At 39.4% G+C, this 27,737-nt stretch overlaps 2 protein-coding genes across 3 annotated transcripts in view; one reads left to right on the plus strand and one right to left on the minus strand.

Annotated features, from left to right (window-relative positions):
- Window positions 1-4,105: 4,105 nt before the first annotated feature.
- WDR5B (WD repeat domain 5B) lies at window positions 4,106-5,748 on the plus strand. 2 transcript variants are annotated; one of them, XM_036850493.1, is made up of 2 exons: window positions 4,110-4,182; window positions 4,634-5,748. In XM_036850493.1, exon 2 carries the CDS (start codon window positions 4,707-4,709, stop codon window positions 5,694-5,696), a length of 990 nt encoding a protein of 329 aa, XP_036706388.1. In that variant the 5' UTR covers window positions 4,110-4,182; window positions 4,634-4,706; the 3' UTR covers window positions 5,697-5,748. The 2 variants fall into 2 exon arrangements, with proteins under 2 accessions (XP_036706387.1, XP_036706388.1); XM_036850492.1 differs by having other exon boundaries at window positions 4,106-5,748.
- Window positions 5,749-8,836: 3,088 nt separating this feature from the next.
- The window catches only part of FAM162A (family with sequence similarity 162 member A), a 44,430-nt gene continuing 25,529 nt past the window's right edge, over window positions 8,837-27,737 (minus strand). The window contains exons 2-5 of the mRNA XM_036850495.1: window positions 17,589-17,711; window positions 14,989-15,097; window positions 11,786-11,894; window positions 8,837-9,063 (exon numbers count right to left, since the gene is read on the minus strand). Coding sequence (XP_036706390.1) covers window positions 9,007-9,063; window positions 11,786-11,894; window positions 14,989-15,097; window positions 17,589-17,711 — 398 coding nt within the window. The 3' untranslated portion in view covers window positions 8,837-9,006. The remainder of the gene's footprint in view (window positions 9,064-11,785; window positions 11,895-14,988; window positions 15,098-17,588; window positions 17,712-27,737) is intronic.

Consider the following 27,737-nt stretch of genomic DNA (forward strand, 5'->3'; position numbering starts at 1 on the left):
TTGAGTATGTTCTGCTTACCTCGTCATTTTGACCACTCTATGTCCTTTTTCAAAGTGTTCTTACACTTTGATTTGGAATGGTTCTAATGATTCTTTGTACTTGAATGTGGTTGGTCAGGCCATGGATGAGTGCCTTGCACACAGTAGACATTCAATAAATATTAAATGACTGAAGGAATGTGCATCTATGTGATATTAGTAAAGGGTACTTGGTTACCAAAGAAAGCTCAAAGGAATTCCTTTATGCTGCTGTTTGAAACAAGGATTAACAACTCTTTAGTGTCTCAAAATTTAAGTGCTTTATATGTAGTTCCCTTTCAGGAGACATAATTTGACCTGAAGTTTACAAAAGCAAACACTGTCATAACACAGGTTTGTTACATTAAAACAAAAACAAAAAACCTATGCCTTCTGAGAAAAGTTAATGGGTATATTTTACAGGGTAACTAATATATAATCAACCCCATGTTTATATATACACCAGAAATAGCTCATCAGTCTCTTCTGGCATACTCTAAGAAGAAAAAATTTTTTTGCCAATTATATCCAACCAATGTGGAAGTGGTGGTTGCCTTACGCTATTAAATAGAGATTTTTCATTTTTACACATTGTATGTATTGCTGCATGAGAATACTTTCTTTATACATTCTTCCAATTTAAGTGACAAATCAGTAGAAACAGAAAGATGTATTTATTCATTCTGTGATTGATTGCTTCTCTACCATTTTTGAGAGATTCCACTGACCAGGTATTTTTTCTGAAAACAAAACAAAATCTTAAAACAGTCTTAGTTCCTGCAGACTACACTGTTATCCATAGTACACAATTGTAGGGTTTACAAATTTATTAAAGCTAGCTTAGATGACTGTTGGCCCCTATTTCATTTGCCATTTTGAAAAAAAGTATTTTTCTAATTTTAAAATCAATAATGGTCATTTCTGTGATCTTGAATGTTTTTCCAAAGAATGAAATTACTCTAAATTCCTTTATCTATACCCACTTAACCTGAGGAAGCCAAAGGAGCCCAGCAGGTGTCCACAATATGGAGCACTGCCCTATCTAAAACTCTTGGCCCCAGCATTATTTATGGGTAAGGAGAAAATAGAAACCCAGAAGACCACAGTGGTGGGCAGAGATCTGGGCAGGCTGGAGTGCAAATTAGCATACAAAGAGTGTAGAATCTTCCAAGATTAACTTCTGATAATGAGGAGAGCCCTCTTGGGAAGTCCACACTTACTGTTCTGGTTTGCTGGGGGCAGTCCCAGTTTTTAAATCAACACCTGTTAATTATTTTAGTGCCCCGTTTCACTTTAAAAAAGTCTCAGTTTAGATAAATTGCATGGCTACCCCATATTTAGCCCAAAGAGATGCTTGTATATTTAAATTGCTAGTGGTCTTAAGCAACTGGGTATGTATAGAGTTCTATTATGCCTGATTTTTGAGGTCTGGATTTCGTAATCAGTTGCTACGAAGGACGTCAGTCAAGTTGTTCCTTAGTATAGGAATAACTCCCAGGCCGTGTTTAAGGTCTGACACACATACCCACCTCCCACCCCCAATTTTTTTAGAATTAAAAAAATGACCCATTTGTGGCAATATTTCTTACAATTGCAACTTTACTGGGTGGCAAGGAGAATAAACCTTTCAACCACAGATGAGACTTTCAGTTCTAAAACTTCTATGGGAAATTTAAAGAAACTTTAATGGGAGAGAAACTTCCAAATCACCTATCTGGTGAAGATTAAAAGTAGCAAAAATACAAATCATTAAAAACGGTACCGAGTAAGGAATTTTGCTTGAGAGCCCCAAATGCAAATCTCTAGTTATGGTTTCAGCCACTGTGGATTTACTTGTATCAGTATTCCCTATTCCTACACACTCCACAGTTGTGACACTCCCCTCCGCCCAAGGAAGTAAACTAATGCTTTGTCCTAATCCATACAGACTACAGTATTAGGACTACATGTTAGTATTAGAACATGACTTATGAATAAAGATTTAACTAGTTACGTTCATAGCTGTTTCTTTACACGAGTTCCTGATGCTATTCATAAAAACACTGCAGACACCAAGAAATGAATTTTAATACTGAAATCTCTCAAATTTTGGGAAAATCTGTCGCAAAATCATTTCTGGATATTTCTGTCAACACATTCTTAATTGTGTGCCCCCTCTCCCCCTCATGCTTGTGGTATTTCTAGTGGGCTAAATATACTCCAGTACCAACACCCATCTTAGCCCTCAGACCATGTGTTTACCTTGTCTAATTGCCTTTCTTTACTCTGTGTTGGAAAAATACAGATTTACTTATATTCTTTGAAACAAAGCCTATGCTTTGTTCTGTGAAGTGCTTTTAAATTTATTTTTTAATGAGTTATTTAGACTGTTTCTAAGCTTCCCAGTAAAAATCACTCTAACCCTGGCAAATGGGAGGAGGAAAGGAGAGGGAGGAGGTGGAGTTTAATGAGATTAAGATAATGTATAAAAATGGATGCTTCAAACCATTTTAAAGATGCTCTTCCCATTCTCAGCACCACATTGTGTTTATACTGTTAATTTGCACTAGCTAAGACAATTCCTGTCTAAATTCCAAACTAGAGTAGTAGGGTCTTTAAGTAATGAGGTTTTTACAGTTTATTCTAGGTGATCTAGTTATGCTGTTGTGCCTTATAAAAGCAAGACTTTAAATTATCCCCAGTAAGTATACGACAGGAGACCCTTGGTTTCCAAATGCTTTAATTGGTGACTGACAGAAAACATCCTGAGACACATTTGCGTCTTCACTTCAACTGGCTACCAGGAAAACCTTTCAAACAACACTAACAGCCTCTCTTGGGCACTCTTTATTGCGCAATTACGATCGACTCTCCCTATATGTGGGTTACACATCCTCACATTCAACCAATCACAGATCAAAAATCTTCCCCCCAAAATCCTTAAAGTTCCAAAAAGCAAAACTTTAAATTGCTTCATCCTAGCAACTATGTACACAGCATTTATATTGTATTAGGTATTGTAAGTAATCTAGAGATGATTTAAAGTATAGGGAAGGCTGTGAGTAGGTTATATGAAAATACTCCAGCATTTTATACAAAAGACTTGAGCGTCCAGTGGATTCTGGTATGATGTGTGACGGGGCGGGGGGGAGGGTGTCGTGGAACCAATTCCCTGTAGATGCCAGGGGACAGACTATACAGGATTGGAGAAACTAGTCAGGCTTCCATTTTTGGTAAACTTATTCTTGTTTAAAGAGTAATTTACACCTGAAAAGCATCTATCCTTCACATATTTCGCAGCCACTAATCATTTCTTGAAAGTAGGGAGGGCTGGCTAAAGCCTAGTTACGAGTAACCTTACACATTTCTTACCCCATTCCACCTTTTCCGTTCCAAGCACCTATGCAGATCTGAACTTTCCTTGTCTTTGGAAATTTAAACCATAAGGAAGTGCTAAGACAAACGTCTGCTCATTTCCCCCGGCACTACCATGTCGGGCTACCTGGGCACTGGCCTTTAAAGGCCCCTAACACATATTCTTTATCCTTCCCGAAACGTTTAGGGAACACTTTTTAAATCAGAAGTCTTACAATCTGGGCGTAAATTTAGCTACGTCCCCCTCGTCTACTTGCAGCCTTTCGTACCCGCCACCAGGCTCTACACCACAGCAGGTGGAGGAGAACAGAATGAAAGCCACCTGTGCAGCCGGAGCTTACGCAGAGTCATCGGCGCTGGGTGGGCCCCGGTCTGCTAAAAAACGCGCGGTCTGAGCGCCTTACATCCAAATGCGGGCTTAACCCTGCAGCTACGGGCATCGCAAAATTCAGTCCGTTCTCGTCACACGGTTTCCAAAAAGTAATGAATGTTCTTCGAAATACTCACTGCTTCCCACGCTAGCCAGTGAGGTATCGTAGAAGCCTTGTTCACTCTCCCTCTCGCCCAAGAACGCAGCCCACTGCTCGCGCGTGGAGGGCAAGGGTACAGAAGGCCGGAAGAAAACCTCAGGACTTTCTTTTGCGCAAGCGCAAGGGGGCTTCCCCCACAAGTCACCTCGGTTCGGAAGTGGTGGTGGAAGGGGCACCCTCTGCGCATGCGCCCGGCTGTGCTGCTCCCGCGTGAGTTCGCTACGCAGCGGTGTGGAGAGTGAGCCGCAGGCCTGGACCTCAGGGAACCGAGCCCACGCAGGTTTTCGCTTAGCTTCTGAAATCTGTTTAAAGCAGTGATTCATCATGCTCAAGTAGAGGACCTAAAGTCTGGCGGGTAGGGGTGCTCAGTAGTCTCAAACATTTCAGAGCTGGGGGGAGGAGCGGTGAGAAATACTTTCTGTAGATTCCCACCCCCCCCTCGCCCCACCCCTCCGCGTGCAGCTTTGGACCGCTTTATACATTCGCAGAATACCCAGCAGTAATACCTTACTTGCCGACAGCGCACAGGACCCTTTTAATAGTATTTCTCAAGTATTTGTTTACAGAGGAAGAAGCGAGGAAAAACTGAAGCGGTCCAAGCCGTGCTGCTGTATCAGTGTATATTGTAGTTTAAAAACGATCCAGAAATTGTCACTAAAAGACCGTTTTTTAGTTTGTTGATTTTTTTTTTTTTTGAGTCCGATGTTTTTTATCTTCATTTTACTGGACAGAAGGGCCAAAATACTGGCTGCCTGGTTCAGGACCGGACATCTAGCCAGCCTACAGACTTGGAGCTTCAGAGTCATGACTACAAAGGAGTCAGGAGGTGCCAAAGCAGAGTCGGCTCTCTCTTCATCAGCCAATGCGAGCAAGCGTGTGTCTGAAAAACCAAACTATGCTCTGAAATTTACTCTGGTGGGACATACGGAAGCAGTATCATCAGTTAAGTTTAGTCCTAATGGAGAATGGCTGGCAAGTTCTTCTGCTGATAAAGTAATTATAATTTGGGGCGCCTATGATGGAAAACATGAGAAAACACTTAAAGGACACAATTTGGAAATATCAGATGTTGCCTGGTCATCAGATTCCGGTCGTCTTGTTTCTGCCTCAGATGATAAAACTCTAAAGATTTGGGATGTGAGATCTGGAAAATGTTTGAAAACGCTTACAGGGCACAGTGATTATGTTTTTTGCTGTAATTTCAATCCACCATCTAACCTCATCATTTCAGGATCTTTTGATGAGAGCATGAAAATATGGGAGGTGAAAACAGGAAAGTGCCTTAAGACTTTGTCTGCTCATTCCGACCCAGTTTCTGCTGTTCACTTTAATTGTAGCGGGTCCTTGATAGTGTCAGGTAGCTATGATGGTGTCTGTCGAATCTGGGATGCTGCATCAGGTCAGTGTTTAAAAACACTTGTTGATGATGATAACCCTCCTGTCTCTTTTGTAAAATTTTCTCCAAATGGTAAATATATTCTCATTGCAACTTTGGACAATACTCTTAAACTATGGGATTACAGCAGAGGCAGATGCCTGAAGACATATACTGGTCACAGGAACGAGAAATACTGCATATTTGCCAGTTTCTCAGTTACTGGTGGAAAGTGGATTGTGTCTGGTTCAGAGGATAACCTGGTTTACATTTGGAACCTTCAGACTAAAGAGATTGTACAGAAATTACAAGGCCATACAGATGTCGTAATCTCAGCAGCTTGTCATCCTACAGAAAACATCATTGCATCAGCAGCATTAGGAAATGACAAAACAGTTAAATTATGGATGAGTAATTAAACCCTTTAGAAATCAAGTAGTAGAGTCAAATCGGCCAAAAAAAAAAAAAAAAGGTTAGGTATTAAAAAAGATGGTTTCCTCTGAATTTTGGGATGGTTTTGTATTTTTTTTAAAACATTGCCTTGAATTACAAGATTTTAAGACCTCAATTTGCAAAGCAACACAGTTGGAAAAGCAAGTCTAGATCCCAGGGCTTCTGACTTTAATCTTGAGGTCTGTTATTAATCTCTTGTGTCTGTCCTTGAGCAGATTCTCATTCTGTTCCTCTCAGTGACTATTCTAGAGGATCACTGTATTTGACAAAAATTTAGAAGTAAGGCTCACAAGACAGGATGACTGATTAAATGAGGGTAGCAAGGGAGTCTGGAATAACGCCAGGGTATTTGGTTTGGGTGAGCAGATGAATTAAGAGAATAAGCCTAGGATGGTGGTGGATTGGAGATTTATGTCAGATGCCACTCACACACTTTAAGTGATAGCCTACACGATGGGACGTGAAATGGTCCATGGAATTAAGTTTGTAAATTGGGAAAAATAAGCAATGGTTGTGTTTGTTCTGAGAGTCTAAAAGTTTTAAGTTTTTATCAAAATAAAAAGTAAAAATAAACCAGAACAAAATTATAAAGGCATTTTACTGAAGGACCTCTCACTACCTTGTCAGACTGCCCTCTCCTGATTCTCAGGGCAAGCTCAATGTCTGTATGAGGCTGCTCTCTTTCAGTAGCTCTGACCGAACCCTACCCATGCTACAGACTCAGTTCAGAAAATCACCACTTTGTGTAACCATCACTGGCTGCCTGCCTGACAGCTAAATTCGCTTTTCTTGCTTCTTGCTATAGCTTCTGTTATAAAATTCAAAATATATCATTTACCAATTTGTGTTGTAATGGTTTCATGGGCCATGTGTCTGGTAAACTATGAGCTCTGCGGAGTCAAGTATGTTTTATTTATCTTTGTATTCTCACTTTTTGTATATAGGAGGGACTCAAGTAATGTTTGATGAATGACAATGAATTATGCCACCATCACAACTTCATTCCTTACCTGCTTTCAATAAGTTTTCGGAGTCAATTCCCTATACTGTTACTTTTGTTGATTAAAAGTATCTAACCATAGCCTCACATGTTAACTTTATTCAAACAGGGCTTACAGGAAATATAAAGTAGAAAATGTTTTCTGCCCATTTTACCTATAGAGACATGATAAACATGAAAAAATAATCTAGGAATTAAGCAAAACATAGTACAATGATCACTTAATTGAAAGTAGGGGGCTTCCCTGGTGGCGCAGTGGTTGAGAATCTGCCTGCTAATGCAGGGGACACGGGTTCGAGCCCTGGTCTGGGAAGATCCCACATGCCGCGGAGCAACTGGGCCCGTGAGCCACAGCTACTGAGCCTGCGCGTCTGGAGCCTGTGCTCCGCAACAAGAGAGGCCGCGATAATGAGAGGCCCGCGCACCGCGATGAAGAGTGGCCCCCGCTTGCCACAACTGGAGAAAGCCCTCGCACAGAAACGAAGACCCAACACAGCCAAAAATAAATATAAAAATAAATAAATAAATAAGACCTGGTGCAACCAAATAAATATTTAAAAAAAAAAAAAAGAAAGTAGGTATTATAGAATACAAAAGAAGACGGTTTTGCCCTTGTTGCTTTTAATAGTGCTCATGAAATATTTGCTTGACAAGTTGTAAGCAATATAAGATAGAGTTACTAGTAGGTGAGTGACTGCTAAGAAGTTAATAAGTGAGGGTACTGGGAGAAGTGGGATTAGATAGGGGCAGGTCCTAAATACTGGTCATGAAATTTATATTTAACCCAAAAAGAGGTAGTCACTATAAGTTATTGAATAGGAGAGTTGACACAAAATGAGAAATGATTATATAAATTCTTGCTGCATGGTAGCATTTTTGAGCTTTGACTTAATCATACATTTTATTACAATATATCTCCAAGATACAACACTTTAAAATGCTTCTTTATAAGTTAAAAATGGTATTGTTCTATGAAGAAAGATAATACACTTTTAAAAAGAAGTACATTAGATTTTACCCATATTTAAAACCCATATTTAGATAAGATGTAACATGTGTTCCAAAATAATCAAGAAAAACTAATCTGCTAAAATGTATACAAAGCAATGCTTTTTGATGATAAATTTGCAAGTGATAAAAATCGAAGAGCTTGATATCTAAAATGAAGCTAAGGTCAGAGTACTGTGAAGTATATAGACAGACACAATTAACATCATCAGATAGATTATGAAGCTGTCGGTAGAGTGGTGCATTACATTTTACCGAGTATTTTATTAAACCAAATTCCCAAACAGCTGCATATATTACTTTTAATCTGCTATAACCCTCTGAAGAGAACCAGCAGGTTGGGATGTTTATGCGGACCTGCCATCCGTAATACTATCGAAGCACATGAGAATAAATGAAATACTTAAATAGAAAACCAGCATCCATACCTAAGTGTGAGGACAACCTGGCACCCTCGTCGAACTGTAAATAGATACATACCAGATTGCAAATGCTTATTTTTCAACACTAATAAGAAAATGCATTTGATAGATTTTCATAACTGAGAAATTTAGTGTAAAGGCAGAAGGAAAAGGACCGGTTGGGAATTGTAAGCCATGGAGCAGAAGAGGTGACTGTGCTGGCCCCAAGCAACTCCATGGCACTGGGATTTCAAAATCCTCAGAAACTTGTGGCCAGACCTCCATCATCACCTTGCCGGGACTTTTTCAAAGACTGTTCTCCTAAAAGCCTCTGTCTACCAGCACGCCTGACAAAGGCATAGTGTGGTCTCGCTGCTTCCCAGGGCTCTTGAGAAAACCACCAGGGCATTTGGAAGGTTAGCGCTCAACGTTCACCTGGCAGGTTGTACTCAGGCTGGCCCTCCTTATCGCTTCAGAAATGAGGACACAGAAGAGAGAGAAATGCAGAACTAGAAACCATTTGGCTTCCAGGGAGATGTCACTTTGGTAATGGGAATTAAAGTAAGATACGGGACTGACTCTCTAAAGAAGAGTTAATATTAGAGTTCAAGTAAGTTGTTCACTTTTCATTCTTTCATTTTCTCAAAAAGCTGAGGCTGCATTTAACTGGATCAACAGCCCGTAAAATATAGACAAGTCATTTCTTTAAGAAAATTTATTTGTAGCTCTAGAGCAGAATTAGGGAACTTCATACCACATTCATTTTAATAAGGCCTGTTACTGCAACATTGTTTCTAGATTTTCAAAATCCAGCCAACATGGATATCTCTGCTACTCTGTTTTGGCCTTCCACAGCAGCTTCTTCTCTCAGACGAGCTTTCTTTCTAGTTTAAGGCTTGTTAAAAGACTCGTTTCTTTGGCAGCCTAAAGTGAAACCAATTTGAAACAAGTGATTATTTGTGCTGGTTTGGGGAGGATGTTCACCTGCACTGACGCCAGCAGGCTGACGCGGGAAGTACAGGCATGGAAGGGTTGGCTGCTGGGCTCCGGGCACAGCAGCCCCTGCTCGCGCCTTCTGCCTCCTCTGATCCTTCCTAGGACAGCAGCTCACCCACTCAAGCACAAGAGAAATGCCACACCTCTACCTTCTCTTCCTTTCTGGCCTCCCTTCTTTAAATCTTCCAGCCTCTCTTCTCCCTTTATAATGTATTCCCTTGTCTCTCTCTTTTCCTCTCTTTAGTATTAAATACCTTCGTGTTTCCATTTCTATCCCTTTTTTCCCTCCTCTCACCTTTCTTTGTTGCTACCATTTCTCCTTCCCCAACTCATTTGTATATTATCACACCCTTCTAGTTCCTTACTCCTCTTGTACCAAAAACATTCAGCTTTGGGAATCCCAGACTTCACCAAATACTACCACTGATGACTCCCAGCAGTGTCTACCCTGCTTTTCCATCCTTTGAGAGCAAACAGGAGTGGAGGAGAGACAATCATCCTCTTCCCCTATTTCCCTCCCTGTGATTTGTTACATTTCTTTGAAGCTTACATAAACAGACCAGTCTCAAATTTTTTATACCAAATGAGTGAAGACAGCACCCTATAAGGTGGTATTTTCTTCTATCTGTGTGATTTCACATGTAAAGAATTAAGTATGGGGAAGGGAGGAGAATTGGACTGGTAAGTTGATGGAGAGGACAGAACACAATGGCTAATTTCTGTCTTCTAAATCATATTAAGTTCAAAAGTTCTTCATTCCAGTAGCATTTACCAACTTTTTAGAAACAGACAGTTCCATAAAAGAGAAATAATAAAATTTTATGGTATAGAACAGGAGAGGAACTCTTTAAAGTATACAGTGTATACCCTTGGATGAGGCTAGGGAAGACCTCAAGAGTGATTTGTTTCTGGAGTATTTAAACTCAGCTAGTAGGACTTCCCTGGTGGCACAGTGGTTAAGAATCCGCCTGCCAATGCAGGGGACATGGGTTCGAGCCCTGGTCCGGGAAGATCCCACATGCCATGGAGCAACTAAGCCTATGTGCCACAACTACTGAGTCTGCGCTCTAGAGCCCATGAGCCACAACTACTGAAGCCCATACGCCTAGAGCCCGTGCTGCGCAACAAGAGAAGCCACTGCAATGAGAAGCCCACGCACCACACGAAGAGTAGCCCCCGCTCGCCGCAACTAGAGAAAGCCCGTGCACAGCAACGAAGACCCAATGCAGCCGAAAATAAATAAGTAAATTTATGAATAAATAAATAAACTCAGCTAGTATAATCAAGTAGACAAAAGCAATGCAGATTTCTCAGAATTCTGGAAAGCCCTATGTCCCGTCTACATGCTTCTGCAGGTTCAGTCTGAGAGCTAAGCATGAAAAGTCAAAGAGGGAGACAGAAAAAATACTGAAGTGGGGCAGGAACAGAGTTGTCAAGAGAACTTCACCCAGGCCTCCACACTTGCCCTTCATGCTCCCATAACATCAGCCTAAATGGTCAGTATCTTCTATTCCAAGACTCTAAAGAGAGCCAGAAGTTCATTTCTTTTACTCTGGACTCACTGGGGATAAGGAAGTCAGTTACCACTGGGTTTGCAGAAGAACCCTTTAAATATCTGACAATAGATACGAGACATCTCTTTCCACATGGAAGCTGTGATATATAGAATTAGACATGGTGTTAAAATAACGCCTTGGCCACTACTGCTGCATATAAAAATAACTATTTTAATCACAAGATAGTATAGTATGCAGTTTGGTAACTGGCAAACTTGGCTCCACATTTTTGTCTTGCCACTTATTAGCTATGTGACATTGGGAAAATTATTTAACATCTTTAAGCTTCAGGTTCCTCTTTTACAAAATACGGATAATAAGAGAACCTACCTCTTAGGTTCTTAGAATTATTGTGGTCATTAAATAAGTTTAACAATACCTGTTACATAATGAGCAATCAATAACTGGGAGCACTTTTACCATCATCTCAATTAGACAGGTCTAGGTTCAAACTGTGGCTCTGCCATTAGGGAGATGTGTGTGAACTTGGGTAAGTTACTAAAGCTTTCTAAGCTATGTCTTTATGTATTTATCTATAAATGAGGTCCTAATAATATTATCTATCTTGCAGTGTTGTTGTGAGGTTTAAATAAGATAACAGCAAGGTACTTGGAAGACAGTAACATAGCTGTTAATAATGACTGGATTTCTGGACCTGAATTCCTATGTACCACTTAGGAGCTTAGATATATGGCCCCGTTTGAACATCAAGTAAAGAACAGTGATAAGAACACTCACCAAGAGCAGAGTGAGTATCAGTAAAAAACGAGAGTGCTTTACAGACATGCAAGGAGTTATCAGCAAGTATGCCAGTGTCATACTTCTTGTTTTATATTACTTATGACATCTGTGATAACTAAACACTTTTTTACTTACTAATTTAGTCCTTCACCTTGCCAAAGTTAGGCTTTGCTATTTATCTCCAGGCATCATATCTCAGGTTTGTTCCTACTATGTTTTATTTTGTTTCTTATCATTTCTCATGTAGGAAGTAGCCTCCTTATCACAGAGAATAAATACAAGGGTCAACCCCTGATTTCCTCTAGGTTTTTTTGTGGAAAATACACAAAGATAGACGGGAAGTCCACTCTCACCTTCTTGCCCTCAATAACCATCAAGACGCATCCTGCCACCGTCAAGGCAATCATTACATAGCTGATCTTCACCCGGACCTTGTTCTTTGCAGCATCGAGCATCTCAAACCTAGTAATACAATGGGATCATGAGAGAAAGTTAAAATTTCACTTTCTGAAGTTGTCAGAAGGATATAAATCTCTGTGTTTCACAAATCAGGAGTAGAGTAGTGCCTATACATATAAAAAAGGAGATGGGGCCTAGAAATCATATAGGACCTTGGGGAGGATGGAGCATTTTCACAATTCACTTTGTGTATGAAACACAATAAGGGGGTATAGATGAAGATAGAAGGATGTATTATAGAACTCACCTCCTCCCATAAAGACATCAAAAATACATCTACATTTGGAAACAATTCTCACAGAATACCCACCGAACACTGGCAGAAGACTTCATACAACTAAAGCTGCAAGAAAGATCACCAAATAACTGGGTAGGACAAAAGAAAGAAAAAAAAAAAAAAGGAATTGGGACAGGACCTGCACCCTTGGGAGGGAGCTGTGAAAGGGGAAAAGGTCCCTCACACTGGGAGGCCCCTTAGCTGACTGGTAGGTCCACTGGGACAGACAGTAAGCCTCAGAGGCTCAGAGGTGAGTGAAGCAGCCGGCTTACAGTAGGCAGGACAGAGAGAGACCAGCACAGGTGGCCCTGGCCACCTTGCTGCACGTCCCAGCCCAAGACGCGCACCTCCTGGTGTGTGTGCAGCAGCTCAGGGCTGAAACTTGGGCTTCAGCAGACAAACCCAGGGAGAAGACTCAGTTTGGCTGTGCGGAGGCAGCCCGAAGGGCCTCAAGTGTAGTCCAGGCTGCAACTAGAAGTGTGTGGAGGACAGAGCCCATGCCCGTCACCGGAGCCCCACTGTCAGCACGCTAAGGTAGGGGCAGGGACTTGCCACAGCAGCCTCATTCTTGGTGAGCTCACAGTGGGTGTGGCTCAGCCGCTATGAGTTCTGGGAGTGTGCAAGTGCTGGGTGGTTGCCCGCATACAGAGGCAGGGCTGAAATCTGAGGCGATTCCCTGCGGGTGTGCAACTTCAGCGAATTTATGCCTGTGGCAGCGCCTGGGGATAATCCGAGATGATTACTGGCTCTCCTGTAGCTGAGACGGGTCTTGTGCCAGCAGCAACAGGCTTTGTGGGTGCACACACACAGAAATGGGGCTGAAATCAGAGCTGATACCGGCGTCTCCACAGCAGAGGCGGGGCTGAGGGCCACGCCAACAACAGTGTACTTTGTGAGCCTGCACAGTGGGTGGCAGGCGACGTCACAGAGCACATGTCTGGGTAGTCAGCTCCTGGGGGGGGAATACACAGCAGCTCCTTTCCCAGCCGGAGCACTCCACTCCTGCCTACCTCACATCACAGCTTCGAACCGGATCTGGGGGCTTCTCTTCCAACAACTGGGGAGTAGACCCTGCCCATGACAGGGCTGTGACAACCACAGAGCAAAGAGAATGCCCCACTCAACACAAGATCCAGTGCAGGCTCTGCTTACCACAACACAAATCACACCACTATGAAGGAGATAACAGCCAACACACATTGAGGAAGAAAGATTGTGGCAGACATCCATACCAAAAACAGCCCTCACACCAAAAATATTGGACTCACACAGGCTACACAGGGTCATTCCCACATAAAAATAGCCCTTCAAGACCACAGTAAGTAACTGTTTCCCTTAAATTCATAGAGTCAGAGAAATATAAGTAAAATGAAAAAAACATAGGAACCACTCCCAATTAAAAGATCAAGAGAAATCTCCTGAAAGAACAAACAAGTTGGTTTGTTTCTCTAGACTGAAGAAACAGACCTCTCCAGTCTAACAACCCGAGTTCAAAAGTGAGGTAATAAAAATGCTGGAGGAATTAAGAAAGGCAGTCACTAGAAATGCAGATCACTGTAACAAGGACCTAGAAACTATAAAGAGGAGCCAATCAAAATTAGACAACTCAATTGCCGAGGTGAAACCGGGCTAAAGTCAATAAAGAGCAAACTAAATAATGCAGAAGAACGAATAAGTGATCTGGAAGATAGAATAATGGAGATCACCCAAACAGAACAGCAGACAGAAAGACAAATGAAAGTAGTGGGACTTCCCGGGTGGCACAGTGGTTAAGAATCCGCCTACCAGTGCAGGGGACATGGGTTCAAGCCCTGGTCCGGGAAGATCCCACATGCCATGGAGCAACTAAGCCTATGTGCCACAACTACTGAGTCTGCGCTCTAGAGCCCACGAGCCACAATTACTGAGCCCACATACCACAACTACTGAAGCCCACGTGCCTAGAGCCTGTGCTCCGCAACAAGAGAAGCCACTGCAATGAGAAGACCATGCACCGCAATGAAGAGTAGCCCCTGCTCGCCACAACTAGAGAAAGCCTGCGCACAGCAAAGAAGACCCAACGCAGCCAAAAATAAATAAATAAATAAATTAAAAAATTTATTATCAGTTTATGATAAAAAGTCTCCAGAAACTGGGCATAAAGGGAACATACCTCAAAATAATAAAGGCAATATATGAAAAACCCACAGCTAACATCATACTCAACAGTGAAAAGCTGAAAGCATTCCCTCTAAGATCAGGAACAAGATAAGAATGCCTACTCTTGCCACTTTTATTCAACATAGTTTTAGAAGTCCTAGCCAAAGCAATGAGAGAAGAAAAAGAAATAAAAGGAATCCAAATTGTAAAGGAAGAAGTAAAACTGTCACTGTTTGCAGATGACATGATAACTATACATAGAAAATCCTAAAGATGCCACCAGAAAACTACTAGAGCTCATCAGTGAACTCAGTAAACTTGCAGGATACAAAATTAATATGCAGAAATCTGTTGCATTTCTATACACTAACAATGAAATGTAAGAAAGAAAAACTAATTTAGTCACTTTCTGTAGCTAGGAGAGGAGATCAAGTCAGCTGACTTCAGAGTATCTAACAGCTCTTCACTAGGCACTACATAAGGTATCAATGATAACACACAGATTTTCCAGCACTGCTATTATTCCAGGTACTTGCCAAAGAGGAAACATTTAGAGAAGTGGAAACTGTTTTAAAATTTGGTTGAAAGGTTTTAAGTAGTCAGACTCAGAAGAACTGCTTTTCCTTTAAAATAGACTACTGAAAAATAAAAGCTGCTTACAACCCTAAATTCAGCACTCACGAGACAGTCTCTGGGATTTCATCTTCCTTTTTGAAGCGACCTGACCATATTAGGATCTTCTTCTCCCAATCCGTAGGCTTATGCAATGGCACTCTGTGGCCATAAGTGTCTATGAGAAAAACAAGAGAAGATATCTTACTTATATGAGACTGACTCTCAAATTTAGCAACAGAAAAATGCTATTTGTGCTTTTTAGCTATTCACTAAACAGAATCATTGAGAAATCTCAAGCTAATTAGAGCTTTGTTTGGATGGAATTTCTTAGGTTGCTCATTTCTTAAATGAGATTCAAAAATTCTGTGAGGACTGAAGTAAAATAAAAGCATTATTTCCCAATATAAACCATAGCCATTGAAAGCTGAAAGAACACCATGAACAAAGTTATAAAGGTGAGAAGGATGAACTAAAAAGAGAACAGTGAGGAGCCTGTTTGACTTCAGTAGAATTAAAAAAAAGTCTGTAAGGTAAAATCAGATTATAAAAGAACCTGAATGGCAGGCTAAGCTTTTTAGACCTGATTCAAGAACTACTGTATACTTTGAAGCAAGGAAGAAGTTAACATTTTAGAAAATATAATCTGCACAGTGGATGGAAAGCAAAAGGATAGGACAGAGTGGGTAACAAGTCCAAACAGAAGATTATAATACAAGGTATTACAATACAAGGGTGAGGTGATATAGTCTGAACTAGAGTTATAACAGCAGGAAGAGAGACAATAAAGTCAATCTGATGATGACTGAAAGAATTTGGAGATGAAGACAAAGAAGGATTCATGAAGAACCTCAAACTTGGATGAGTAAGACAATAACAGTATTGTTAACCAAAATAAGGAGATTGTGAAAAGAACCAGTCAGGAGAGGAAAAAGCATGAATGCCATTTTAGATCTACTGACTCTAAATTCATGCCATCTGAGTAGGTTTCATTAATAAGTTGGGAGTGGAGATAACCACTGGTGCAAAGGGAGAGCCAGTGAGGATGACAGAGAAACATAGAAGACCAGGGGCTGAGTCTTGGGGCATGACCCAGAAAGGAGACAGGGGAAAGAGGCAGCAGAGGAAAATGGAGCAGCCAAAGATGAAAATGAACAAGAAAGGTAGAACCATAGACTATAAGAGAGACTTTCAAAGGAAGGGGAAGTCACTGAAGACAAGGAGCAGAAAAAGCTAGGGAATCACAGAATGTCAGGGTTAGAAAGGACCTTGGAGGTAATCTCATCCAACTTCCGTATAATGCCTACATCTCTCTTGCAGACAGACCATCTCCTTGACTACATACACATCACCTTTGCTTAAGCTGCACCTTTCACTTAACCAGAAGGCAACAGCAAAAGGAACAGGAAGGTCACTTGGAAAAAAATCCATAAAGAACCAAAGTCAAGAAAAGAGGTTTAGAAGTACAGAAATAGAACTGCTGTGATTTTATCTTTTAACCATTCCTGCGCTTGGTACAACTTTCTTTAGAGTTTTTTTTTTTTTTTTTCCATTTTATGTACTATATACTCATTAAAGACAATTCAGAAAGTATAGATGTGAGAAAACAAAAATATAAAAACCACCCCTAATTCTCCTGTCATAGCATGATCACTATATTTTTATTTTGGTGTGTTTCCTAAGTCTTATCCCCATACATATGTACATATATGTAATTTCTATATGTACCATGCTTGTGCTTATGCACAATATAAAATTTTGTATCCTGCTTTGTTCATTAACATGATGACAAACACTTTCCATGCCAGTATGCGGTATTTATAAGCCCCATTTCCAACAGCTGCACAACCTCATCAAGTAGATCTAACATATATAATTAATCATTCCCAGATTACTTAACATTTAGACTAATTTCTCATTTTCCATATATATATATATATATATATATATATATATATATATGTGTGTGTGTGTATATATATATATATATATAAATATAAATGCGAACATCTTTACATTCAAAGCTTTTTCCGCATATAGGGATTATTCCTTAGGATAGATTCCCAGAAGTGAAATACCAGGTCAAAGGGTATAAACATTCTGAAGCTCTTGATAAATATTCTTTGAGAATAATTCTTTTCCTCTCACCAATACCCGCCTGGCCCTAGTGCACTGCCATGAAGAAGCAACAAGCAAATAGTTCCTGGGACCCTACAGTTTATATATTATGCTCCTTCTTCCACAGTGGTGACAATGACAGGGTTTGGAGTTAGGGATAGGACTAAACATGTCTGAAGTCAATGTACAAGCCAGTGCGTAGTCTTATTATATTTTACCCAAAACATCATTTTTTGATTTGGGTCATCTTTGAGGTTCCTTAAAAGATGATTTCTAGACCACTATTTACTTTGGTGCATCTATCGTCCTATAAAAAGCTCCAGTCAAATCCCTGAGGCAAGAGATGAAAATGACAAACGAGAAAAATGAAGAAATCACTGCCACACGTAAGCACAGCTAATATAAGCACAATTTGGGAGGCCTGAACTACATGATAGGATATGATATAGGGACCCCTGTGACCACCTCTCTTTTAGGTTCTTTTGATTCCAAGTTATTCTAGTCTTTGGGAGCTGCCTAGTCCATAACTGGAAAGACTAATAAAAACTTACGGGTTGGAGGCTTTGGACTTTCCTGGGGTTTGTTGCAAAATCCATTTATTCTCTTCAAATCAGAGTTTCTGGTAAGCCTTAAAGATGAGAAAGCATCTCTTTCACAGAACCTAAAATAACTTCCTAGAAAAGAGAGAAAAATGTTTCAGAGAAAGGAAATCTGATGTCTCAAAATAAGAAATACCTGCAAGATACAATTTCACTTATAAAGATTAGCTCACTTAAAAATGAATACCCTACTCTATATGTAAGACACATGTACTATATTTAAGGTGCTATGCTTAGTGCTATCTTAAAATATGCATGTTTTGCTGACTAGGAAATTACGAATTTACAACATAAACATTTTATCAGCTGTTAAGTTTTATAAAAGCACTTCTCACGTGTGTCTTATCATAACAATAATGATTCTGGTAGGAATATTATGGATTATGACCCTTGGCCATTGAGGTAAAGATCAGCAACCTCCCAGAAGTGCTAAAACAAGATGCCAAGTTGCCAATACTGTTCTGATAAACTCTGGGTAGGGGCTGCAATGGCCAGCAAGGGGCTCTTTAGAAAGCCTTGTTCCTTCCAAGACATAATTCTCCAATTAGAAATCGACTTCAGATACAGTCACAATTTATGTATAATTTTAAAACTATGTATATATTTATATACATACAAATGTATAAAACTACGTTATCATATACAGTATATGTAAGCAGTTAATTTTTAAAGTCTAAATTCTAAGCACCTATAGAAAATAGTATTACAAATCACTATGTATTCACCACCCAGTTTCAGCAATTATCAATACATGGCCAATATTGTGTCATCTGAATCCCACCCACTCCCTCCCACCAACCGGATTATTTTAAAGCAAATCCCCAACAACCTATTATTTCATCGATAAACACTTCAGTATTTATCTCAAAACAATAATAACTTTTCAAAATCATATCCAGAATACCATTAACATAACTAAAAAATATTCCTTTGATATCAGCACATTATGATCAAATGACATTATGATTCAGCTTCTCCAATGGACTTACAATTTTTTTTACAGTGGATTTATTCTGAATAGGTGCACACACTGAATACAGTTGATGCATGCTGCATAGGTGTCTCCCTCCTTTTTTTCTTGTCATTTATTTGTTGAAGAAACTAGATCATTAGTCCGAATTTCCCTCATTTTAGGTTTTGCTGATTGCCTCCCCATGGTGTTATTTAACATATTCTTCTAATTCCCCTATTTCTTGTAAACAGATTTTTGAGGTTTCATCAGATTCAGGTTAGAATTTTTAGCAAGAAAATGTCATAGGTGGTACTGTGTACACCCTACCGTATGACATCCTAAGGTATACATCGATTTTGTCTTTTTGTGATATTAAGATTGAGCAGTAGATACTATCAGTGTGACTCATCCTTATAAAGTTCTCCATCAACCTTTCATCTAATGTTTTAAGCAGACATTGGTGACTGTTTCATTAGGGGTTGCAAGATGGTAGTATTTTTTTCTACTTTACCTATTTGGTTATCCTGAGGTAAAAGTCATATAAGAAATGTAGAATAAATGCTTGATTCTTTCCCTTTATTTGCGTTTTCAAATTAATGAATTGGTTTCCTTGCAACCTCCACAGGTACCCTTTTGTTTAAAAGTAACATAAGGAACACTTGCATTTAACACATGTGATGTGCTCCAGTCCATTCCAGTTATTTTTCTTTTTAATGCCCAGATGTTCCTATCTTTAGTCACTGGGGACCTTTCTAATTGGCTCCTGGGTCCTTTCAACATGCGCCCAGTAATCATTTATAGCTGCCTTACTTTCTAACATGTTCTGTACTCATTTTAAATGCTTCCTGCCCCAGATTTGGAATCAGACATTCCTCCAAAGTGCTCTGGTTCCTTTAAGTAGAAAATGTTCTTAGAGATGCCTGAGGGAGGTTCACTGTTACTGAGTTTGTCACTGTTTCCAGACCTTTTCAGTGAACAAACCTAAGAAACACATTCCATCTTAAAACGAATGCCTGTTTAAGAACTTAGAAATTTTCACCTTCAGCGTTAGCATGAATATTTTTTATCAGTCAATAATTAATCAGAATTCAAAGCAGAGACAGCCATGAACAGTTCTGATGAGGGTAAAACAGGATAATTCTGAGTATGGGGGTGTCACGGTATAAGAGACAGCAGGGCTGGTATAAGATTCAGTCAGAAGATCACAAAAGAGCCCTAGGGTCCTAGGACATGGAAGAAAGGGAGCACTGCAGTAGAATGAAACAGAACAGAAAGCTGGAAAGGCACCAATGATAAATCTGACCAGGGTCCTGGCCCTCCATGATGCTCTGGGTGACAAAGAAAAACATGCCCAAGACTTGCCTTTAATGCGACAAGAGTGTGCCCTCACAGCTTTGTGCTTAAAACATCACAGGAGAATTCAAGCAGTTTTAAAAATCTGTTTGTTAGTGGACAGTGTGTACCTCTGAAATTCCAAACTCCTAATTGAGTGTCATTGTAGCTTCAGAGTTTGAAGTAATAAGGAGAGGCAAGAGAGGGACGAGGAGTAAAATGTGATTATAGCACTGGACCTCCCATAGTCGGTGAGAAACATAATTTCCTTGCCTTTTTTTTCTCTTGCTGTTAAGAAAACTTTTAAACATAGCAATCTAAAAGATATCACTGTGGACTTCTCATAGGCATATGTTTGTATATTTCTACAGATGTTTAAAACAACACTTATTGATACATAATTCCACATCAAAAATTCATCCTTTTAAAGTGTAAAATTCAGAGTAGTAAACAGAAGCAAGAGGCTGGAGTGATGTGAAGAAATCATGAACCAAAGAATGCAGGTAGCCACCAGAAATTGACAAAGGCAAGAAAATTGTTTCTTCTCCTGTTCCGGAAGCAACCAGCCCTGTCAACACCTTGGCTTTAGCCCATTATATCTCAGCATAACTGGAAGGGAAAAATATTTAATATGAAGAATGAATGAGGAATTAACCAAGATGGCGGAGTAGAAGGACGTGCTCTCACTCCCTCTTGCGAGAGCACCAGAATCACAACTGGCTGCTGGACAATCATTGACAGGAAGACCCTGGACTTCACCAAGGAGGATACCCCACGTCCAAGGACAGAGGAGAAGCCACAGTGAGACGGTAGGAGGGGCGCAATCAGAGTAAAATCAAATCCCATAACTGCTGGGTGGGTGGCTCACAGACTGGCGAACACTTATACCACAGAAGTCCACCCACTGGAGTGAAGGTTCTGAGCCCCACGTCAGGCTTCCCAACCTGGGGGTCCGGCTACGGGAGGAGGAATTCCTAGAGAATCAGACTCTGAAGCCTAGTGGGAATTGATTGCAGGACTTTGACAGGACTGGGGGAAACAGAGACCCCACTCTTGGAGGGCACACACAAAGTAATGTGTGCATCGGGACCCAGGGGAAGGAGCAGTGACCCTGGGGGAGACTGAACCAGACCTACCTGCTGGTGTTGGGGGGTCCCCTGCAGAGGCGAGTGGTGGCTCTGTTTCACCGTGGGGATAAGGACACTGGCAGCAGAGGTTCTGGGAAGTTCTCCTTGGCGTGAGCCCTCCCAGAGTCTGCCATTAACCCCACCAAAGAGTACGGGTAGGCTCCAGTGTTGGGTTGCCTCAGGCAAAACAACCAACAGGGAGGGAACCCAGCCCCACCCATCAACAGTCAAGTGGATTAAGGTTTTACTGAGCTCTGACCGCCACAGCAACAGGGAGGGAACCCAGCCCCACCCATCAACAGTCAAGTGGATTAAGGTTTTACTGAGCTCTGACCGCCACAGCAACAGTCAGCTCTACCCACCATCAGAGCCTCCCATCAAGCCTCTTAGATAGCCTCAACCACCAGAGGGCAGACAACAGAAGCAAGAAAAACTATAATCCTGCAGCCTGTGGACCCAAAACCACAGTTACAGAAAGATAGAGAAGATGAAAAGGCAGAGGGCTATGTACCAGATGAAGGAACAAGAAAAAACCCCAGAAAAACAACTAAATGAAGTGGAGATAGGCAACCTTCCAGAAAAAGAATTCAGAATAATGATAGTGAAGATGATCCAGGACCTCGGAATAAGAATGGAGGCAAAGATTGAGAAGATGCAAGAAATGATTAACAAAGACCTAGAAGAATTAAAGAACAAACAAACAGAGATGACCAATACAATAACTGAAATGAAAACTACACTAGAAGGAATCAATAGCAGAATAACTGAGGCAGAAGAACGGATAAGTGACCTGGAAGACAGAATGGTGGAATTCACTGCTGCGGAACAGACTAAAGAAAAAAAGAATGAAAAGAAATGAAGACAGCCTAAGAGACCTCTGGGACAACATTAAACGCAACAACATCCGCATTATAGGGGTCCCAGAAGGAGAAGAGAGAGAGAAAGGACCAGAGAAATATTTGAAGAGATTATAGTCGAAAACTTCCCTAACATGGGAAGGAAATAGCCACCCAAGTCCAGGAAGCGCAGAGAGTCCCATACAGAATAAACCCAAGGAGAAACACGCCGAGACACATAGTAATCAAAGTGGCAAAAATTAAAGACAAAGAAAAATTATTGAAAGCAGCAAGGGAAAAACGACAAATAACATACAAGGGAACTCCCATAAGGTTAACAGCTGATTTCTCAGCAGAAACTCTGCAAGCCAGAAGGGAGTGGCATGATATACTTAAAGTGATGAAAGGGAAGAACCTACAACCAAGATTACTCTACCCGGCAAGGATCTCATTTAGATTTGATGGAGAAATCAAAAGCTTTGCAGACAAGCAAAAGCTAAGAGAATTCAGCACCACCAAACCAGCTCTACAACAAATGCTAAAGGAACTTCTCTAAGTGGGAAACACAAGAGAAGAAAAGGACCTACAAAAACAAACCCAAAACAATTAAGAAAATGGTCATAGGAACATACATATCGATAATTACCTTAAACGTGAATGGATTAAATGCCCCAACCAAAAGACATAGACTGGCTGAATGGATACAAAAACAAGACCCATATATATGCTGTCTACAAGAGACCCACTTTAGACCTAGGGACACATACAGACTGAAAGTGAGGGGATGGAAAAAGATATTCCATGCAAATGGAAATCAAAAGAAAGCTGGAGTAGCTATACTCATATCAGATAAAATAGACTTTAAAATAAAGAATGTTACAAGAGACAAGGAAGGACACTACATAATGATCCAGGGATCAATCCAAGAAGAAGATATAACAATTATAAATATATATGCACCCAACATAGGAGCACCTCAATACATAAGGCAACTGCTAACAGCTATAAAAGAGGAAATCGACAGTAACACAATAATAGTGGGGGACTTTAACACCTCACTTACACCAATGGACAGATCATCCAAAATGAAAATAAATAAGGAAACAGAAGCTTTAAATGACACAATAGACCAGATAGATTTAATTGATATATATAGGACATTCCATCCAAAAACAGCAGATTACACGTTCTTCTCAAGTGCGCACGGAACATTCTCCAGGATAGATCACATCATGGGTCACAAATCAAGCCTCAGTAAATTTAAGAAAATTGAAATCATATCAAGCATCTTTTCTGACCACAACGCTATGAGATTAGAAATGAATTACAGGGAAAAAAACGTAAAAAGGACAAACACATGGAGGCTAAACAATACGTTACTAAATAACCAAGAGATCACTGAAGAAATCAAAGAGGAAATCAAAAAATACCTAGAGACAAATGACAATGAAAACACGACGACCCAAAACCTATGGGATGCAGCAAAAGCGGTTCTAAGAGGGAAGTTTATAGCTATACAAGCCTACCTAAAGAAACAAGAAAAATCTCAAGTAAACAATCTAACCTTACACCTAAAGAAACTAGAGAAAGAAGAACAAACAAAACCCAAAGTTAGCAGAAGGAAAGAAATCATAAAGATCAGAGCAGAAATAAATGAAATAGAAACAAAGAAAACAATAGCAAAGATCAATAAAACTAAAAGTTGGTTCTTTGAGAAGATAAACAAAATTGATAAGCCATTAGCCAGACTCATCAAGAAAAAGAGGGAGAGGACTCAAATCAATAAAATCAGAAATGAAAAAGGAGAAGTTACAACAGACACTGCAGAAATACAAAGCATCCTAAGAGACTACTACAAGCAACTTTATGCCAATAAAATGGACAACCTGGAAGAAATGGACAAATTCTTAGAAAGGTATAACCTTCCCAGACTGAATCAGGAAGAAACAGAAAATATGAACAGACCAATCACAAGTAATGAAATTGAAACTGTGATTAAAAATCTTCCAACAAACAAAAGTCCAGGACCAGATGGCTTCACAGGTGAATTCTATCAAACATTTAGAGAAGAGCTAACACCCATCCTTCTCAAACTCTTCCAAAAAATTGCAGAGGAAGGAACACTCCCAAACTCATTTTATGAGGCCACCATCACCCTGATACCAAAACCAGACAAAGACACTACAAAAAAAGAAAATTACAGACCAATATCACTGATGAATATAGATGCAAAAATCCTCAACAAAATACTAGCAAACAGAATCCAGCAACACATTAAAAGGATCATACACCACGATCAAGTGGGATTTATCCCAGGGATGCAAGGATTCTTCAATATACGCAAATCAATCAATGTGATACACCATATTAACAAATTGAAGAATAAAAACCATATGATCATCTCAATAGATGCAGAAAAAGCTTTTGACAAAATTCAACACCCATTTCTGATAAAAACTCTCCAGAAAGTGGGCATAGAGGGAACCTACCTTAACATAATAAAGGCCATATATGACAAACCCACAGCAAACATCATTCTCAATGGTGAAAAACTGAAAGCATTTCCTCTAAGATCAGGAACGAGACAAGGATGTCCACTCTCACCACTATTATTCAACATAGTTCTGGAAGTCCTAGCCACGGCAATCAGAGAAGAAAAAGAAATAAAAGGAATACAAATTGGAAAAGAAGAAGTAAAACTGTCACTGTTTGCGGATGACATGATACTATACATAGAGAATCCTAAAACTGCCACCAGAAAACTGCTAGAGCTAATTAATGAATATGGTAAAGTTGCAGGATACAAAATTAATGCACAGAAATCTCTTGCATTCCTATACACTAATGATGAAAAATCTGAAAGAGAAATTATGGAAACACTCCCATTTACCATTGCAACAAAAAGAATAAAATACCTAGGAATAAACCTACCTAGGGAGACGAAAGACCTGTATGCAGAAAACTATAAGACACTGATGAAAGAAATTAAAGATGATACCAACAGATGGAGAGATATACCATGTTCTTGGATTGGAAGAATCAACATTGTGAAAATGAGTATACTACCCAAAGCAATCTACAGATTCAATGCAATCCCTATCAAATTACCAATGGCATTTTTTACAGAGCTAGAACAAATCATCTTAAAATTTGTATGGAGACACAAAAGACCCCGAATAGCCAAAGCAGTCTTGAGGGAAAAAAATGGAGCTGGAGGAATCAGACTCTCTGACTTCAGACTATACTACAAAGCTACAGTAATCAAGACAGTATGGTACTGGCACAAAAACAGAAACATAGATCAATGGAACAAGATAGAAAGCCCAGAGATTAACCCACGCACCTATGGTCAACTAATCTATGACAAAGGAGGCAAAGATATACAATGGAGAAAAGACAGTCTCTTCAATAAGTGGTGCTGGGAAAACTGGACAGCTACATGTAAAAGAATGAAATTAGAATACTCCCTAACACCATACACAAAAATAAACTCAAAATGGATTAGAGACCTAAATATAAGACTGGACACTATAAAACTCTTAGAGGAAAACATAGGAAGAACACTCTTTGACATAAATCACAGCAAGATCTTTTTTGATCCACCTCCTAGAGTAATGGAAATAAAAACAAAAATAAACAAGTGGGACCTAATGAAACTTCAAAGCTTTTGCACAGCAAAGGAAACCATAAACAAGACGAAAAGACAACCCTCAGAATGGGAGAAAATATTTGCAAATGAATCAACGGACAAAGGATTAATCTCCAAAATATATAAACAGCTCATTCAGCTCAATATCAAAGAAACAAACACCCCAATCCAAAAATGGGCAGAAGACCTAAATAGACATTTCTCCAAAGAAGACATACAGACGGCCACAAAGCACATGAAAAGATGCTCAACATCACTAATTATTAGAGAAATGCAAATCAAAACTACAATGAGGTATCACCTCACTCCTGTTAGAATGGGCATCATCAGAAAATCTACAAACAACAAATGCTGGAGAGGGTGTGGAGAAAAGGGAACCCTCTTGCACTGTTGGTGGGAATGTAAATTGATACAGCCACTATGGAGAACAATATGGAGTTTCCTTAAAAAACTAAAAATAGAATTACCATATGACCCAGCAATCCCACTACTGGGCATATACCCAGAGAAAACCGTAATTCAAAAAGACACATGCACCCGAATGTTCATTGCAGCACTATTTACAATAGCCAGGTCATGGAAGCAACCTAAATGCCCATCAACAGACGAATGGATAAAGAAGTTGTGGTACATATATACAATGGAATATTACTCAGCCATAAAAAGGAACGAAATTGAGTCATTTGTTGAGACGTGGATGGATCTAGAGGCTGTCATACAGAGTGAAGTAAGTCAGAAAGAGAAAAACAAATATCGTATATTAATGCATGTATGTGGAACCTAGAAAAATGGTACAGATGAGCCAGTTTGTAGGGCAAAGTTGAGACACAGATGTAGAGAATGGACATATGGACACCAAGGGGGGAAAACTGCGGTGAGGTTGGGATGGTGGTGTGCTGAATTGGGCGATTGGGATTGACATGTATACACTGATGTGTATAAAATTGATGCCTAATAAGAACCTGCAGTATAAAAAAACAAACAAAACAACTAATACTAAACTTTCATTGGGTTATTTATATGGAAATATGTTAATATAAATGTTTCAGACATTACATGAAATTTCTAAAAATCTTGTATTTGTATGGAAATATGTATGGAAATATGTTAATATAAATGTTTCAGACATTACATGAAATTTCTAAAAATCTTATATTTGTATTTGTATGGAAATATGTATGGAAATATGTTAATATAAATGTTTCAGACATTACATGAAATTTCTAAAAATCTTATATGTTCTGGTATAATGTTGTAAGTAATAATCCTAGTTATTACTTTAAAATGTATATCTCAGAAATAACTAATTTTCTTGTCAACTGCATTATTATGAACTCTCATCAAATCTTTAACCGTGGTCATTTTTAAGTCTTTTGTCATTTACAGACAGTTCTGGGTGTACTCTGATGATTTTGCAAATATGTTCCTATAAAAGGGTTTCATCTTCAAGAAATTCATGGAAAAGACTCTGACAAGTACAGGTTTCTGGTAACTGACTGTACTGCTGAACTGAATGAATAAGCATTTCCAGAACTCTAATGAAAAACTGATGAACTCATAAAAGTGCTAACAAAATATCAAGATGAAAAAAAAAAAAATGAATTACATGGGACTGAGTGAACTGATGAGGATGAGTATAATTTTTGTGACTTTCTGTCTGAATTTAAAAAAAAAAAAAAATCCCACAAGGACTCAGAGGCAAAGAATATACAAATCAATTTTCACTGCAAAGTAAAGGAGCTGTTACAGTGGAGGATTACTGGACTGAATGTCAATATTATGACATAGTATGAGTGTGTTTCATGTTTGGTAATTGCAATCATTGTTGCTTTTGTTGTGGTCATCCATGTACAATGCTTGGTGTCAGTCTATTTATCTCTTATAAAAATAAAATACAGTGTGTGTGTGTGAAAAAAAAAAAAAAAAGAATGAATGAATGAATAAGTAAATAAATAAATAAAACTAGTTATTGTGATTCAAAAAAATAAAACAAAAATCAGAAAAAAAAAAAAAATAAAGTGTAAAATTCAGAATCATCTCCTGCTTCAATGTGCTGCTGGACAGGAACCAATCAGAGAGAAAGAGGTGAAAGATGGAGAAGGGAGTCCAGGGCTTTCTCGATCACAAATCTCACCTCCACTCCAACTCTCTTTATACTTTTCTTGCAAAAATAATAATAGAAATAAGGAGGTGGTAGGGTTTCCA

This window comes from Balaenoptera musculus, chromosome 4 (assembly GCF_009873245.2).
Source record: "Balaenoptera musculus isolate JJ_BM4_2016_0621 chromosome 4, mBalMus1.pri.v3, whole genome shotgun sequence".
Lineage (NCBI taxonomy): Eukaryota > Metazoa > Chordata > Mammalia > Artiodactyla > Balaenopteridae > Balaenoptera > Balaenoptera musculus.

Excerpts from the sequence above, each read along its gene's own strand:
- WDR5B (XM_036850492.1), top strand. The coding sequence starts at position 4,605 with ATGTTTTTTATCTTCATTTTACTGGACAGAAGGGCCAAAATACTGGCT.